Consider the following 13,952-nt stretch of genomic DNA (forward strand, 5'->3'; position numbering starts at 1 on the left):
TAAATTTTTTAAGATTCTATAAAAAATTTCAAATTTTTTATTTGTTTTACTTTAGTATGTGTTTTAAAACTTTTGTCATTTTATCATGTAACCTTAGTTGTTGTTGTGATAAAATTTTATTTTTGTATTTGATGGTACTTAAATTTATTTCAATAAACAAATAAAGTAATTAATAAAGTTTTTAAGAAGATATTAGTTTAGATTTGTTTTAGAGATACAAAAAGAATTAATATTTACATTTATAACTAGCCTGTACAATTTTTAAATTCGTTATAATATAAAAGATTAAGTATTTTAGAAGATAAGTAAAAAAAACTTGATTTTAATCTATAAGGCAGCACATGTTTATATTTTACTTATATTTATTATTTTAAATAGAATTTCTGAATAAACAAGTAACAATGGGTTTCAAACGCGTGTTGTTCATGCTACTTGTAGTTTTTCTGGTGAAACACACGCGAGCAGCCAGACTCCGTTCGAAAACCTTGCACCCAACCGACGAAGACAGGAAAGCGTACGTTCGAATGCACAACGATGCCCGGCGTAATGTGAGTAACATGTTTTAATAACAAACTAATTTTTCTTTTACTTCATTAAAATTTACGTCAGTTACCAAATATGCTTTTTTATAAGAGAAAGGGTTACTGACAAAGTTGTTTTTTAGAACTAATAATCTTAAACATACAAATACCAAAACCCAATTTTTTAAACAGATTTAAAAAACTTATCAGAATGCTACTAACTGTTAAAAGCATACTTGCCATACTTTGATGAGTGCATTGCCACAAGATTGTTTTAAAATGGGGATCTTTTGAATAAAACTATTTTTATCTAGATTATTTAATTTTTGCGCTTAACTTACTTCAAATCGATGCATGACAACATAAATGTAAGAATACAGATAAATTACGATCGTTAAAATTACAAAAAATAAATTATGGCAACCCTGATAGAAACTTAAATTAAACACAACAAAGGTGGTGCCGGAAGCGGCGAACATGGTCGAACTCAGGTGGGACAGGAGACTCGAGCATTTAGCCAGGAAGTACGCCAAGCAATGCAAGTGGAAACACAGCTCGAAGGCGTTCAGAACCGCCAGGAACTTTACATCGGTGGGCGAAAATTTAAGCGCCATCGGTGGAGTAAGCAACGGAGTTTTCTACGCGCCAAGTTTCAGCAAAGCGGTGCAGGTTTCAAGTTATTTCTAAGACTCAAAACAACTTTTTAATAACAAACTTTTACTTGTTTAGATTGCTAATAAGTTCGTTTTACTAAAGAGCACAAGTTATTTCAAGTTAAAATTTCGATAACTTGTTGAATGACAAAACCTTGTGTTTTGCAGGACGCGCTGAGGGGGTTCGAGGTGGAGAAGGAGGATTACGATTACTGGAGGAACTATTGCAGGCCGGGGAAGAAGTGCGGACACTACACGCAGATGGTGTGGGGGGAAACGGAGGCTGTGGGGTGCGCAGGTTTTTTCTATGTTTAATTGATGGTAGATTTTATTCTTTAATACAAAATTTTGCTTGTTGATTATGATTTTATGTTAAGAATATCTAGAGTAATAATATTTATACACTTAATACAACTGTTTCACTGGAGTTTTTAGTTAATTTACAAGTGTTTGAAGGTTATACTTGAATACGTGTGTGTTTTTTGATTGTGCTACGGGTCAGTTTTTTTTTATTCAATACAAACTCCATATTGATAACAAAATTTTATTCCAAACCTTTTTAAATTATGTGTGATTTTAATTACATAATGTGTTTAGAAATAAAGCTATATAGATCGTCTTATAAAGGTTTATAGATATTATAACAAAGTAAACATTAGCTTTGGAATTTCTTTATTTGTGGTCTAACTTTATATAGTTATTTTTAATTTGAAAAAAAAGAAAAATTTTCAATTAAAATTTCTTAGACTTTTTAAAACTTAAAATTAGTGTTTGACAACAAAATGAAAACTATTCAGATTTTTCGAGAGCTCGTTACACTGATAACAATAACCGTGTATACTTAGCTACAAGTAAAAATTTCGACAACTTATTGCATATATTAGATAACCCATTACTAATTATTTTTAGTGCAAATGTGCTTGGAGCTAGAAGGAATTGAAAAAACTACATTCCCACTCTACTTAACTGTCTGCAATTATGGAGAATCTGGAAATTGGGTCGGGAAAAAACCTTATATTGCCGGCAAAACTGGGTCGAAATGTCCATCTGGAAAAACTTGTTTGTAAATGATACTGAATTTATTTACTTGATACTAAGAAGTCAATCAAGTGAATTTTGTAAATAAATAGAATTAATAGTGACTTTTTGTTTTTTTTTATTCGTTTATATTTTGCGTGACAAGGTTTGAAAAATAAAACATGATCTACTTATTTGTTGTAGTATACAAAATAAAGTAGTTACGTAAAAACCAAAACTTTTTAACTTAATTAGAATCGTGGTTTAAAAAAAAGTTTATGTTAAAATAAAAGTATTTTATAAGTCTATAACATTAGTACTAAATCAAAATTTTTAATCTCTGATTAAATGTTAGTAATTTATTTGGAATTATTTAATTTTGACAGTTAACAAAGCAGAGAAAACTATAATCTTTTTTCTATACAAACTGCAATCAAAAATTTGTTTTCTGTACAAAAATCTACAAATGCAGATCTTTATTTTTCTACATTAATTTGTTGTCTACCTCAAATAAGTTTTAACTTTCTATTTGTCTTGTGGGTAAAAAGTGCTTCTTAGTTGAGTCATTTGTTAAGTTATTTATAACCCAGTACTGTACATCTCAACTTCTTGTTTTATAAATTAAAACAAGACTCAATAAATTTATCTGTATGTATCTTTAGTAAACTAAAAAGTTGAATTTAGTCATACTTTCATTCTTAGTTGATAATTGTTTTAAATTTGTCGACTACAAAATAAAGGAGCTTCCTACCAGCTCAAGTTTGAAATCTGTTTGTGCAAAGACTTAGTTAACAAACAAATTAAAAAATACTTTTGATCTTCAGTTTTAAGAATACTTATTAATATTTTTATCACATGTTGTAAAAAAGTCGTTTAAAAACTTCAAAATTCATCAAAAGTTTATAATGTTTTTTTTTATATACGATTGTTTTTCCGAGATATCAGACAAAAAATTTTAGTATTACAATTTAGCAAAACAATATTACTTCGATTTAACAAAAACTGCTAATCTTTCATCATCTGTATAATTTTATTTTTTTATTACGTATAACAAAAAATTGAAAAATATTTTTAGCCAGAATTTGATTATACATATAAGCAAATCAAAAAAGTGTTTTCCTTATGAAGAAAAACAACTACCCAAAATTTGCATTGAATTAAGATATTAATTTAGAGAAAATTGATTTGTTTAAACCTGTTGTTGTTGTAAATTTAGTAAAAAAATAGGCGGAAAATGAAAAAAAAAATAGGCGCAAAAAGATACAATTGTTTTCATAACTATGATAGAATTATAAAGCTTTAGTTTCAGTTTGTTAATTTTTACTTAAAGAGTTTGAAAAGGCCAGAAATAATGAGTTTTTATTAAGTATTTAACTGCACAAGTAGCATAAAGTTACAAAAACATTTCTTTTATAATACTTAAAAAAACTGTGTCTGGTTTTTTAAAAACAAATAGTTAAAGTACACTTCTTAAGCTTTTGATATAACGGAAGTTTTTAGTTCCAATAAACTATTTATAATGTTTATGAGTAGTTTAAAACAACTTGTGACAAAGTATTGCCTAAATCACGGTTAACAGCGTTATTCGACCAACCAACAGAGATAGCCCGCGACGTGTGTATAGCTTGAAGTTATTTTGTACAAAGCAAAAAATAATCTTTTAATTTTTTTTAATTTTTTTGAAGTCTGCTCTAAGTTTGTTTTAATATATAGCAGTGATAAATAGATGGTTATTTCAATGCAATTAAAATATCTTTTTGTAAAATACTTTGAAAAACTACGCGACCTGTTAACAACTTTTTTAATTTCTACCCATTAAAGATTTTTTTGTGAAATATGGTCCGCTTAACATAAATTTCAATCTTAATAAGATTAAAAAGTGTACAAAATAAGTTTCAAAGGTCTAAGAAAGTGTTTACCTTTTTTTTAGCTCATAATAGTTTTAAAGATTAGTTAAAATATTGGCTAGGTTTATTTAATACAAACTATAAAACGTCATTTTAGTACTTGAATTATTAGATTTAGGTTTGTTTATTTATTTAATTTTTACCCAACGGTAATTACTAAATAAAATATTAAAGTATTCGTAAATAATAAGTACGAAATAAAATAATTGGCTATTTTTCATTAAAAATAGTATGTGATCAATTATTTTAAAATAAATCAAATTATGTCATCGAGAACTGTTGTTAATATCTGAATTTAATTTTGTTACTAAAAGTTGCAAAAACAATAAGAATTAAAAAATAAAAAATACTTATTCTTTTTTTTTGTTTTAAAATTTTATTTATGAACGTAAAATCATTAATTTTGTTATCATATCTTCGTTTATTTTTCATTTTGAATAAAACAATCGTAGTATATAAAAGTATAAATTATCAAAATTCTATTTTTCTATTATGCAGGATTACATGACAATTCAAATTCGGACAAATTAAATTATTTAAAAAATCTAAGAGACCATATCTCAAAAAATTAAACATATATTTTTAAAATATAACTAATATGTATGTAGAGCTGATTAATATCTACAAGCTATTTTTCTTTTGTGCAAAATTATTAGATTTTTTGAGATATTTTAAACTACTATAAATTACTATGTTTTGAAACTTATTTTAGCCATACCTCAAATAAAAATTAATGATAAACGAAAAACAAAAACGGCTTGTAGAAATTAATAAGACTTTAATGCATATCTTTATTTTTAAACTATACAATACTTTATCAGTTTGGACTTTTTTATTTTTTTAAAGATTTGTATTGTCAGAATTTGAAGTGTCCGAATTTGAATAGCCGTGGACCCATAATTGTAATATTATTGTCACTGTATAACTTTTATTTATTTAAAAGGTCTCCTTTTTTAGTTTAGTTCTCTCGCTTATTTATATTTTTGTAAGTCCTAATACTGTAGTTTGTTAAGTTGCATATTATCTAAATATAACTACTCCTGTTTGTTAAGTTCCCTGACTTATTGCAAAAGATTAAAAATTTTACGGCAACAAAATTATTTGTATGAGCATTTCACTCGTTGAAAACATGATTCCTATAGGTTTAGCTTTGTTGCCTACAAAACCTTAAACTGTTTTGATTGCAAATCAAACTATTGTAGATAGTGTTTGTTGCATTTGAACTTGATTGATAGATAAACGAGAGAACTAAACTAAAATGGGAGAACTTTTAAATAAGAAAAATTTAAATGATGACAATAATTTTGCTCTCTATACGAGAGAAAAACTGAATTATGAAACTATTTTTTATCAGCAGAAATTATTACGTCAAGTACTAAAACAAATACCACAAGTTAAAACTAAGTATCTACGTAAAAATATCTTAGTGGTTTAAAACACTGTCATGTATGGTTTATAGTTCATATTAAAGCACAATACATGAACTTATGTAAAAAAATGAAACAAATCAAAAGTGCAAATTCTTGTATTTGGGCTGTCTTTTCAGCCAATCCTGATAAGTCATTTCCTCGTCGCTAGACAATTCATTTTCACCGTGATCTTCATTACAGATCATTCTTTCATTCCTTTTCAAATCCGAGTAGAACGGCGGTCGGCGCAAAGCTGAAGCGTTGTCTGATAACTTGCTTTCCTGCAAACTTTCTTTCTTGGTAGAAGCACCGGCTCCGTTGTTAAACGAAAACGTCATTTTGAGACCGTCAGAAGCTACACGGTCTGGAATATCGAAAAACTTGTTTTCGAAATCATATGAAGGTGACTTTTTTATCTCGGAAATTTCAAGTTTCTTTCTTGTTTTAACGAACCACTGGTTCACTAGCTTGTACTCTCGATTCAATTTATTTGCTATCTGAGATATTTTTTCTTTTGCTGGACTCTCATTTTCAAAAAATTTGTTTTCCAAAACTTCTTCTTCTTTTTCTGTGAGCTTTCCTCGCTTTACTTTTCTTTTTATAATATTGTTTGGCATTGGTTCTTGTTTTACAGCTGCTTCCGAGCCACGCTTCAGGTTTTCATTGATGTCCTCCAAAAGTCTTTTTATTATTTTGGTTCTTAAGAACCACTCGCACACTTTATTATAATTGCAGTTTAAAGCTTCTGCCAATCTCAATTTTTCTGGACTACTCGGCACTGGAGTACTCAAGTAGAAGTTTTTTAAAGCTTCATTTTCCTCAAACGTATACTTTTGATTTTCGCTCATGCGAAACGGGTCGATTTTTTGAATTTCTATTTTCATAGCTTCGTTTATCTTATTTTCCACCACTATCGCGTCTATAATTGGTTTATTTTGAAACCAAGTTTTCAACACTCCAATTTTAACCCCCAGCTCGAAGCTTTTTACCTTAAGAATTTGATGGCTCGGTTTTGGAAAATTTTCATAAAACTCGCCTATTTTAAACTTCAAGCCCCTGTACCAGTCGTGAATCTCACCAAAGTCCAACCCGGTTTCAATCATAAGCTCCAGAACATTTTTCTCGGTGAAAAATTCGCTACTGTTGAGAGACTTCAATAGCAAAGGCTCGACCTTCAGAACTCGATTATTCTTTTTCACTTCAGAGCTTTCTGTACCCAATTTTTTCATCCTCTGCTTATAAAACCAATCGTCGATGATCAAGTAGGGAAGATGCGTTTTCAAGCTTATTTCCTGCTTCAGAGACGCGTCGGGGTTCAGAGTCTGCATCAGATACGGGGTCAAGACGCTATCGTGGTAATTTGGGTCAAGGACTTTTTGCATGGGTGTCATGCTCAAAGGGTTACTGAAAGCTGTTTCGTTGCTCGGTGAGTGGTTTGAGTAACTGCAGGAAGGGTGGTTTGAAGTTTCTCGTCTTCTTTTTGAATCTTTACGATCTGAAGTAAAGTAATTAGTGTACCCATGTTATTTATATTTTTAATTATATTATGCTACACAAAATTTACACATATGTATTGAAGCAGAATTATAAATCCAAAAAGTTATTAAACAGCAAATAAAAATTTTATTGAAATTCTTAAATATTTAGTGTAATTAGTTTTATACTGTCTTATTTTTATTCTAACAACATAAATGCTTCAAAGTACTTTTTTTCAGGAATCGATCTAGAGAAGAGGTTTTTGCGTTTTCTACGTTGCCTGAAAAGGAATAACTGATTGCTAAAATGATTAAATAAGTAATGAAACTAATATAATATCAACTATGCACAAAATGTTTTTTTTAATATACAAAAATATATTGTTAACTTAAAAATAAAAATTAGAATAAAACTTTTTAAGTTGCTTATTTTGTAAATACAACTGCATATCAAAAAAACGTTATCATTTTGTAAAAACTTATGACGTTTATTTAATGTAAGTTAATAAAGCAATTCATCGGAGTCTGAAAAGTTTAAAACGAGGACTAATTTACAATAAACATATACAAAGATTATGTATAAATTTGTGTATTGTAATTTTTAATACAAGCGTACAAAAGTTATTTTACTATAGACATATTAAAAAAGTTATAAAACAAAAGTTAGTATTCACAACACATACTAAAAAAACACAGATTTAAATTATAAAAAGTTTTACAAAATTTGTCTACTTAGTCTAGTAAAGTAGTTATTTTAAAGAGAAATTACTGTATTGGTGGTTTTATATTTACTTGTATTTATCAAAGTCAAATAATTTTTTATTCATATCTAAAAATTAGTACAAATTTTCAAGTTAAGTTTATTATTTTTAAATTCTTACACGCTCTTTATATATTATTTACATAAATAAAACAAGTGCTAATGATTTTATTCTTTAAGTCAGCGGTCGGCAGCTTTTTATACTTAAAGGGCCAAACTTATTAAAAATAAATAAATTCCTAGTGGGCCGTAGCTGTTTAAATCAACTGCATTAATAAATATAAAAATACTACTTTCAGCCAAAATTGAAATACTAATTATTAAACTAAATGCCTAAACGTAAGTTTTTACAAAAAATAATAATTTTTATTTTAAAATTATGTTTTAAAAGTTTAGGCTTTTAGCTGAGAAGTCTACTTCGAGGGGCGAATATGTTTGCTTTGCGGGCAGTAGATTACCGACCCCTGCTATAAATGATCAGAGTTTACTTCTTTTTATCATAGCAGAGCTTAAAACGTATTTAAACAAATATACTCAAATACAAAAGTTGATTTTGTTAAGCCTCTTACTCCAGCGTAGCTCTAGTTACAAAGAACTTTAGAGCAGCTCTACAATTTTTTATTTAAGTTTACTCTTCTAAAGTAAATTATTAATTTAAAATACGTAAAAGTCATAAATTTTATACTCTATATACTTTTAAAACGTTTTTCGAATGAGCTTAATATATTTAAAGATTTTAATAGAAAACAACCGTGTATAACTAAGTTTCGTAGTATATTTAGTTGTAGTTAAATAAAAATACTTTAGCTTGCTATATTCCATGCTAGTTTACATTAGTCCCATTACCCTATAGCTAAGAGTCAAAAGATTGTGTAAATTATACATAGGGATTATTTTGTTTAAGTCATCAAACAATGGATGAACTATAACACTATGGAAAAAAAAGTAAAAACTATAAATCTGATACTATTCAATTTTTGGCATTTTTTAAAAGCAGAGACTAAATAAGTTTTTAAAAAAAAGATAATTTGATATTATTTTTTGTTTATTTAAGTACCAATAAACAGTTTAGAAAATTCGTATTTCAGCAAAAGGTAAAGCATATTGCAAATAACTTACAAATTTTTTTCAAAATCTGATGTGAATGTGTCAGAGGTTTATCATCAAAAATTTTGAGCTTTGAAATAGCGTCAGATATCTCACTAAGTTTTGCGTTGTCTGCAGCTAACTTAATCTCATATTCTAAGATTAGTTCGTCAATTTCCTTCATTTTATAGAAAAACAGATTCTAAAATATATACATAAAGAATATTTGTTTTAACTTAATTTGAAATTGAATGTTCATTTATTGATTTATGAAGTATTAAATCAATTGATTAAAGTATAAAATAATTGGATAAAAATAGTTATGACAAAGCTACACAAGTTCCTTAAAGCTATAAAAACTCTAAAAATCTCTAAGACTACAGTTTATTTTACACTTTGGTAATGTACTAAGATTTTTACAAGTAATCGTGAATAAATAAGATTAATTTTTATTCAATAGTTCATGAAGTAAGATATTTACAGCAAACAGCTTCAAAATTATATTTTTGATTTTATTGAACCTTAATTTTTTAACGTATATATATATTTTTTAAACCATGTTCGGTTGTGAGTTTTAAAGCAGTTTTAACAGTATAAATACAATGCTATAAATGATTCTGCAGTTTTTTTTATTTGTTTAATAATAATAGAAGCTAAAATAAAAAGCTAGACACAACTTAGACAACAGATTTCTGTTTTAATCAAAAACTAGGTAACTTTCCTGCAATTTATTTACTCTAAACAAACAATTATATAAGGCCAAAAATTTTAGTTCTTGATTTTTTTAAACTTAGGTATCTAAGCGAAATATTACTTCTGTAGTTTAAGTTTGTTAACATACTATGTGTTACATATTGTAACTAAATTTTCTTTTTAACTAAATATCTTAAGCTATAACATCAACTAAAGAGATTTAAATTAGTATAAAACAGTTGCGAACTAATTTTAATTGTTTAAAAGCAGTTAGTAACCTAGTAATAATAAAATTAATACTGTGTTACTACAAGAGAGATTTAAAAACTATCAAGTTGACTTTAAATTTGTTTTAACTACTAACTAATTTATTTTTGTTATTTAAAATAATTAGTAAAAAACTGAAATTTTTGGTGTTTTGTAGTTACTCTCACGACTTTCATTATCTAAAAGCTATGTCAAGTAAAAAAAACTAATCCTACTTACATACAATTTACAAACTATGCTTTTGCATTTTTTTCTTAATGTAGAACGGCTTAACATACTCAAAGTCTAATCGCGACACATGAAACTGTGGAATTTTTTAATTGCGTTTATTTGGTTTACAAAAAGTCGTGTAGTACGTTAGACATAATATGAAATTAGCTATTTTGTTATATAGAACTGTTTAATATGTAAAGCATAATTAACTATTAATAAAACTAATACTAAAGTATTAATAATGCTATTTTAATATCAACTTTCTACATTTGAATTAAAATATTTTAAAACCATCGATTAAAATTTTATACTACTTTTTTTACAATTTGAAGTTCTTTTTTTTATATTTCACTTGCAACTAAAACAAATTTCCAAATCCAGTAGTGATACTTCAACTTTTTTTTTTAACTTTATATTTTAACTTATTCTATACCTAAAAAACTTATTATACAAGTTATTTAGTATTTATCTAAATAGTAAAAATTTGAACTTTAGGATTTTTGGCATGATACTAACAAAGTATTTTAAAATGATATAATGAAATTGAGTCTCAGTTAAATACACTTACAATGTTTAAAGAACATGTTGAAACACCACTACAATAATACCGTGGTCAAAAAGTTAAAATTAAGTGTTTAGTTTATAAAGAACTATAACAATCTAAATTCATTTTTATAAAAATTAAACAACAAAAAAATATGTACTTTCTTAAAAAGATCAAGGAATCTGACTTAATACAAATATCAACTACTATATTTATATAACACAAAAATCATTCTGCACATAATTGTTTTTATGTATGTAAGAAAAAGTAGTTAAATATTTCTACATATAATTGAAAACTTTTTAAATTGAATCTAAATTTTAACTTTAGAAATAGTACGTCATCTTATTTGATTTATATTTACTAGCTTTTTTCTTATTCAAATTCATAAGTAAGTAAGTAAGAAACTTCTATCTGTAAAGGGTAGGTTTCAAATATGCACGAAGGGATAATTTTGCACGAAGACACTTTTTTGTTTGAAGACACTTTTGCATGGTGTCAATTTTGCATATGGGATCACTTTTGCACGAGTTGATTTTTTTTAATTTATTTTTATTTTATTTTTTTTTGCAGGCCTAAAGATCTCTTAGGGGTGAAACGTCGTTGCCTTAGTGTAAATAAATAAATTCATTATTAACTTATTTTTCTATTAATTTAAATGTTTTACTATTTTAGTTTACTACAACAGTTACCCCTAACCCACATCCTCGGTCAGCAACTTTTTTTTCTTCTTTCTTGTTGTTTTTTCTTGTTGTTGTAACTTATTATTTTCTTGTTTGTTTATCTTCTCGGTTTTTTTTAATAATAATTTTCATTGTTATTTTTTTTCACTTTTAGTATCACTGTTTACCTTAACCCTTACCGTCAGTTTAAAGTTTATATTTTCCTCTTTTTTGCTCTTCTATTAATTTTTTTCTTTTTTTTCATTTATTTATATTTTTTACACTCATGCAAAAACTACTCTTCGTGCAAAACTGTCTTTTCGTGTATGTTTGAACCGTTCCCATCTGTAAATAGGAGCTGGTTATTGTATTTTAGAAATCTTTATAAACATTCATTTAAAAATAGTTTTATTTAGTTTAAATGTCTTAAATTTTTTTTAAGCTTATTTTTTGTTCAGTGACTAGAGTTTAGAACTAAATTTATAAATTTAACATTCAACACACAAAAATATAGTAAAAAAAGTCTATAAACTTAATTAAAATATAGTTATGAATAAAAACTTTTTTATTTTTCAAGGCACAGAATCTAGAAAACTAGTCTACAACCGCTTCACATATAACTATAAGTCTAAAGCTAAACGTTATAATAAGCCAAATTTTCAGGCAGCAAATTTTAAAGTACCTTACTTGCATTATATAAATTACGGGTATAAGTCAAATATGCAAGAAGGGACACTTTTGCACGACGGTTCATATTTATCACAACGAGACATTTTTGCAAAAAAAGACAATTTTTTATGGTGTCAACTTTGCACGAAGGGTCACTTTTGCATAAAGCAACTTTTGCACGGGTTGAAATTATTCTAGTTTTTTTATTATTATTTTCTTTTTAGTACTACCACTGTTACCCCTAACCCTTACTCTCGGGTGGTAACTTTTTTTTTTGTTTAATTTTTTATCAATATTCTTTTTTGTTATCACTGTTACCCATAACCTTTAGCTTCAGATGGTAATTTTTTTTTTTTTACTCTTGTGCATATTTGACCCTTCGTGCAAAAACTTATTCGTTCATATTTTCCCGTTCCCATTAATTATATAGTTTGTAGAAAATCTAGTTACTAGGACCAGAGAACAACGTTTTCAAAAAAACGTATTTTTTTTCTGTTTAGTATACTAATAAAAAGACGCAACAAGCTACAGTTGTAATATTTAAATTATAAAAACGTCCCCATAACTCCACAAAGATGACATTTTAGATTAAAACAATTAAACTTTTATATAGCATTAAGTGTTCAGTTTACATAGAAGCGTTAGCATTCTGCTAATTCTACTACACCCTGTAGAACTACGAAAGGTTGCTAGAACTTTAGAAATTGAAATTATGAAATTGATATACTATACTCCAAACATCAAAAAATGAAGTTTATAATATTACACTAACGTATTCTAAAATTTAAAAAGTACTTATTTATATATTTTTTTTAAACTTCTTAGTGTTGCATTTAAGCACAAATTATTAGACAAAATTACTAATTATTAACCACAAGGTCATAACATTATTTTTCTAACGGTAAGTTTTATGTGAAAAATATTTGTTATAAGTAGACTCAACTGAACAGTTTTATAAACTTCTAACAACGATTGTTTTATTGACCACTCGGAAGTTGTAACTGTTTTATTTATTAATGATATTTAGCTTAGTTTAATTTATATTATATAAATAATAATATTGTAATCTTACGTTTTATTTTATTATATTTTTGCTAAAAATAATTCTAAACAAAAATTAAATTCTTAAACACTTAATTTATATATCAACTCTTAGAAGTTTATAAAAGTCTTATGAGTTTTAAAGTTCGCTTAAAAATTGTATTTTTAACTGAAGGGCGTATCTGTTAGGTTTTAAATGTAAAACACAAGTAATTTATTTTTTGACAGATTTTATTTCTGTATTGTTTTAAAAATCATAATTTAATTCAAAGTTTTTTTTTTTTTTGTATTACTATATATATAAATTAGCTTTCTTTATATTACTAGTACACAGTTAATTTTATGGTACTTTTTACTGATATTTATATAAGTAACGTATTTATTCTAGTATTTTAAGACCGCTACTAAGTACTAGCGATACATAATTTAGTTTTACTTTTTAAACTTTTAAGTGGTATAGTATTTTAGTTTAAAATAAATCATATTGTATAACCTTAACACAATTTATTTCCAAAACACCTCTTTTTTTATTTAATCAATTATAGGTTGTTTTCTAACTTGAAATTTGTTTCATTTACTATTTTTGCCAACTGTCAATAACGTTTTACATAGTCTTAGTGTTAAATTAATTATTATTTTGATATATTATTTAGTTTAGATGTTAATTTTTTTTGCTAAAAACTTATATCAAAAATTATGATTTTTGATATTAATCAATCATTATCAAAATTAATTGAATTTATTTATTGAAAATGTTGTTTATAACTAAAAGTATTAGTGCAAAGAAATTTAGACTTAAGATGTAAAGCTTACTTTTTAATGGTCGTAAAATTAATGTTAACAATTTTCATTATCAGGTTCAGTTAAAATTATAAAATAATTATCAATTCGAGTATTTTATTTAAACAAAAACAGTAATACTACATTAAATCATATTTTTTTATACCTTGGATAAAAAATCGATTCGTTGCATTTTTACATATATTAAATTTAAAATAGATAGATTTTTTTTTGAAATTAAGTTTAACTAACTTA

General features: G+C 26.2%; 1 protein-coding gene across 1 annotated transcript; it reads left to right on the forward strand.

The window, feature by feature from the left end:
• The first annotated feature begins 401 nt into the window (after positions 1–401).
• Positions 402–2,241, forward strand: LOC145833166 (peptidase inhibitor 16-like). Its single transcript, XM_082940364.1, has 4 exons — positions 402–548; positions 978–1,190; positions 1,343–1,472; positions 2,084–2,241. The coding sequence occupies exons 1-4, from the start codon at positions 402–404 to the stop codon at positions 2,239–2,241; spliced, it is 648 nt and encodes a 215-aa protein (XP_082796490.1).
• Positions 2,242–13,952: the final 11,711 nt, after the last annotated feature.

This window comes from Thalia democratica, chromosome 4 (genome assembly GCF_965202585.1).
Source record: "Thalia democratica chromosome 4, ktThaDemo2.hap1.1, whole genome shotgun sequence".
NCBI classification, from domain to species: Eukaryota; Metazoa; Chordata; class Thaliacea; order Salpida; family Salpidae; genus Thalia; species Thalia democratica.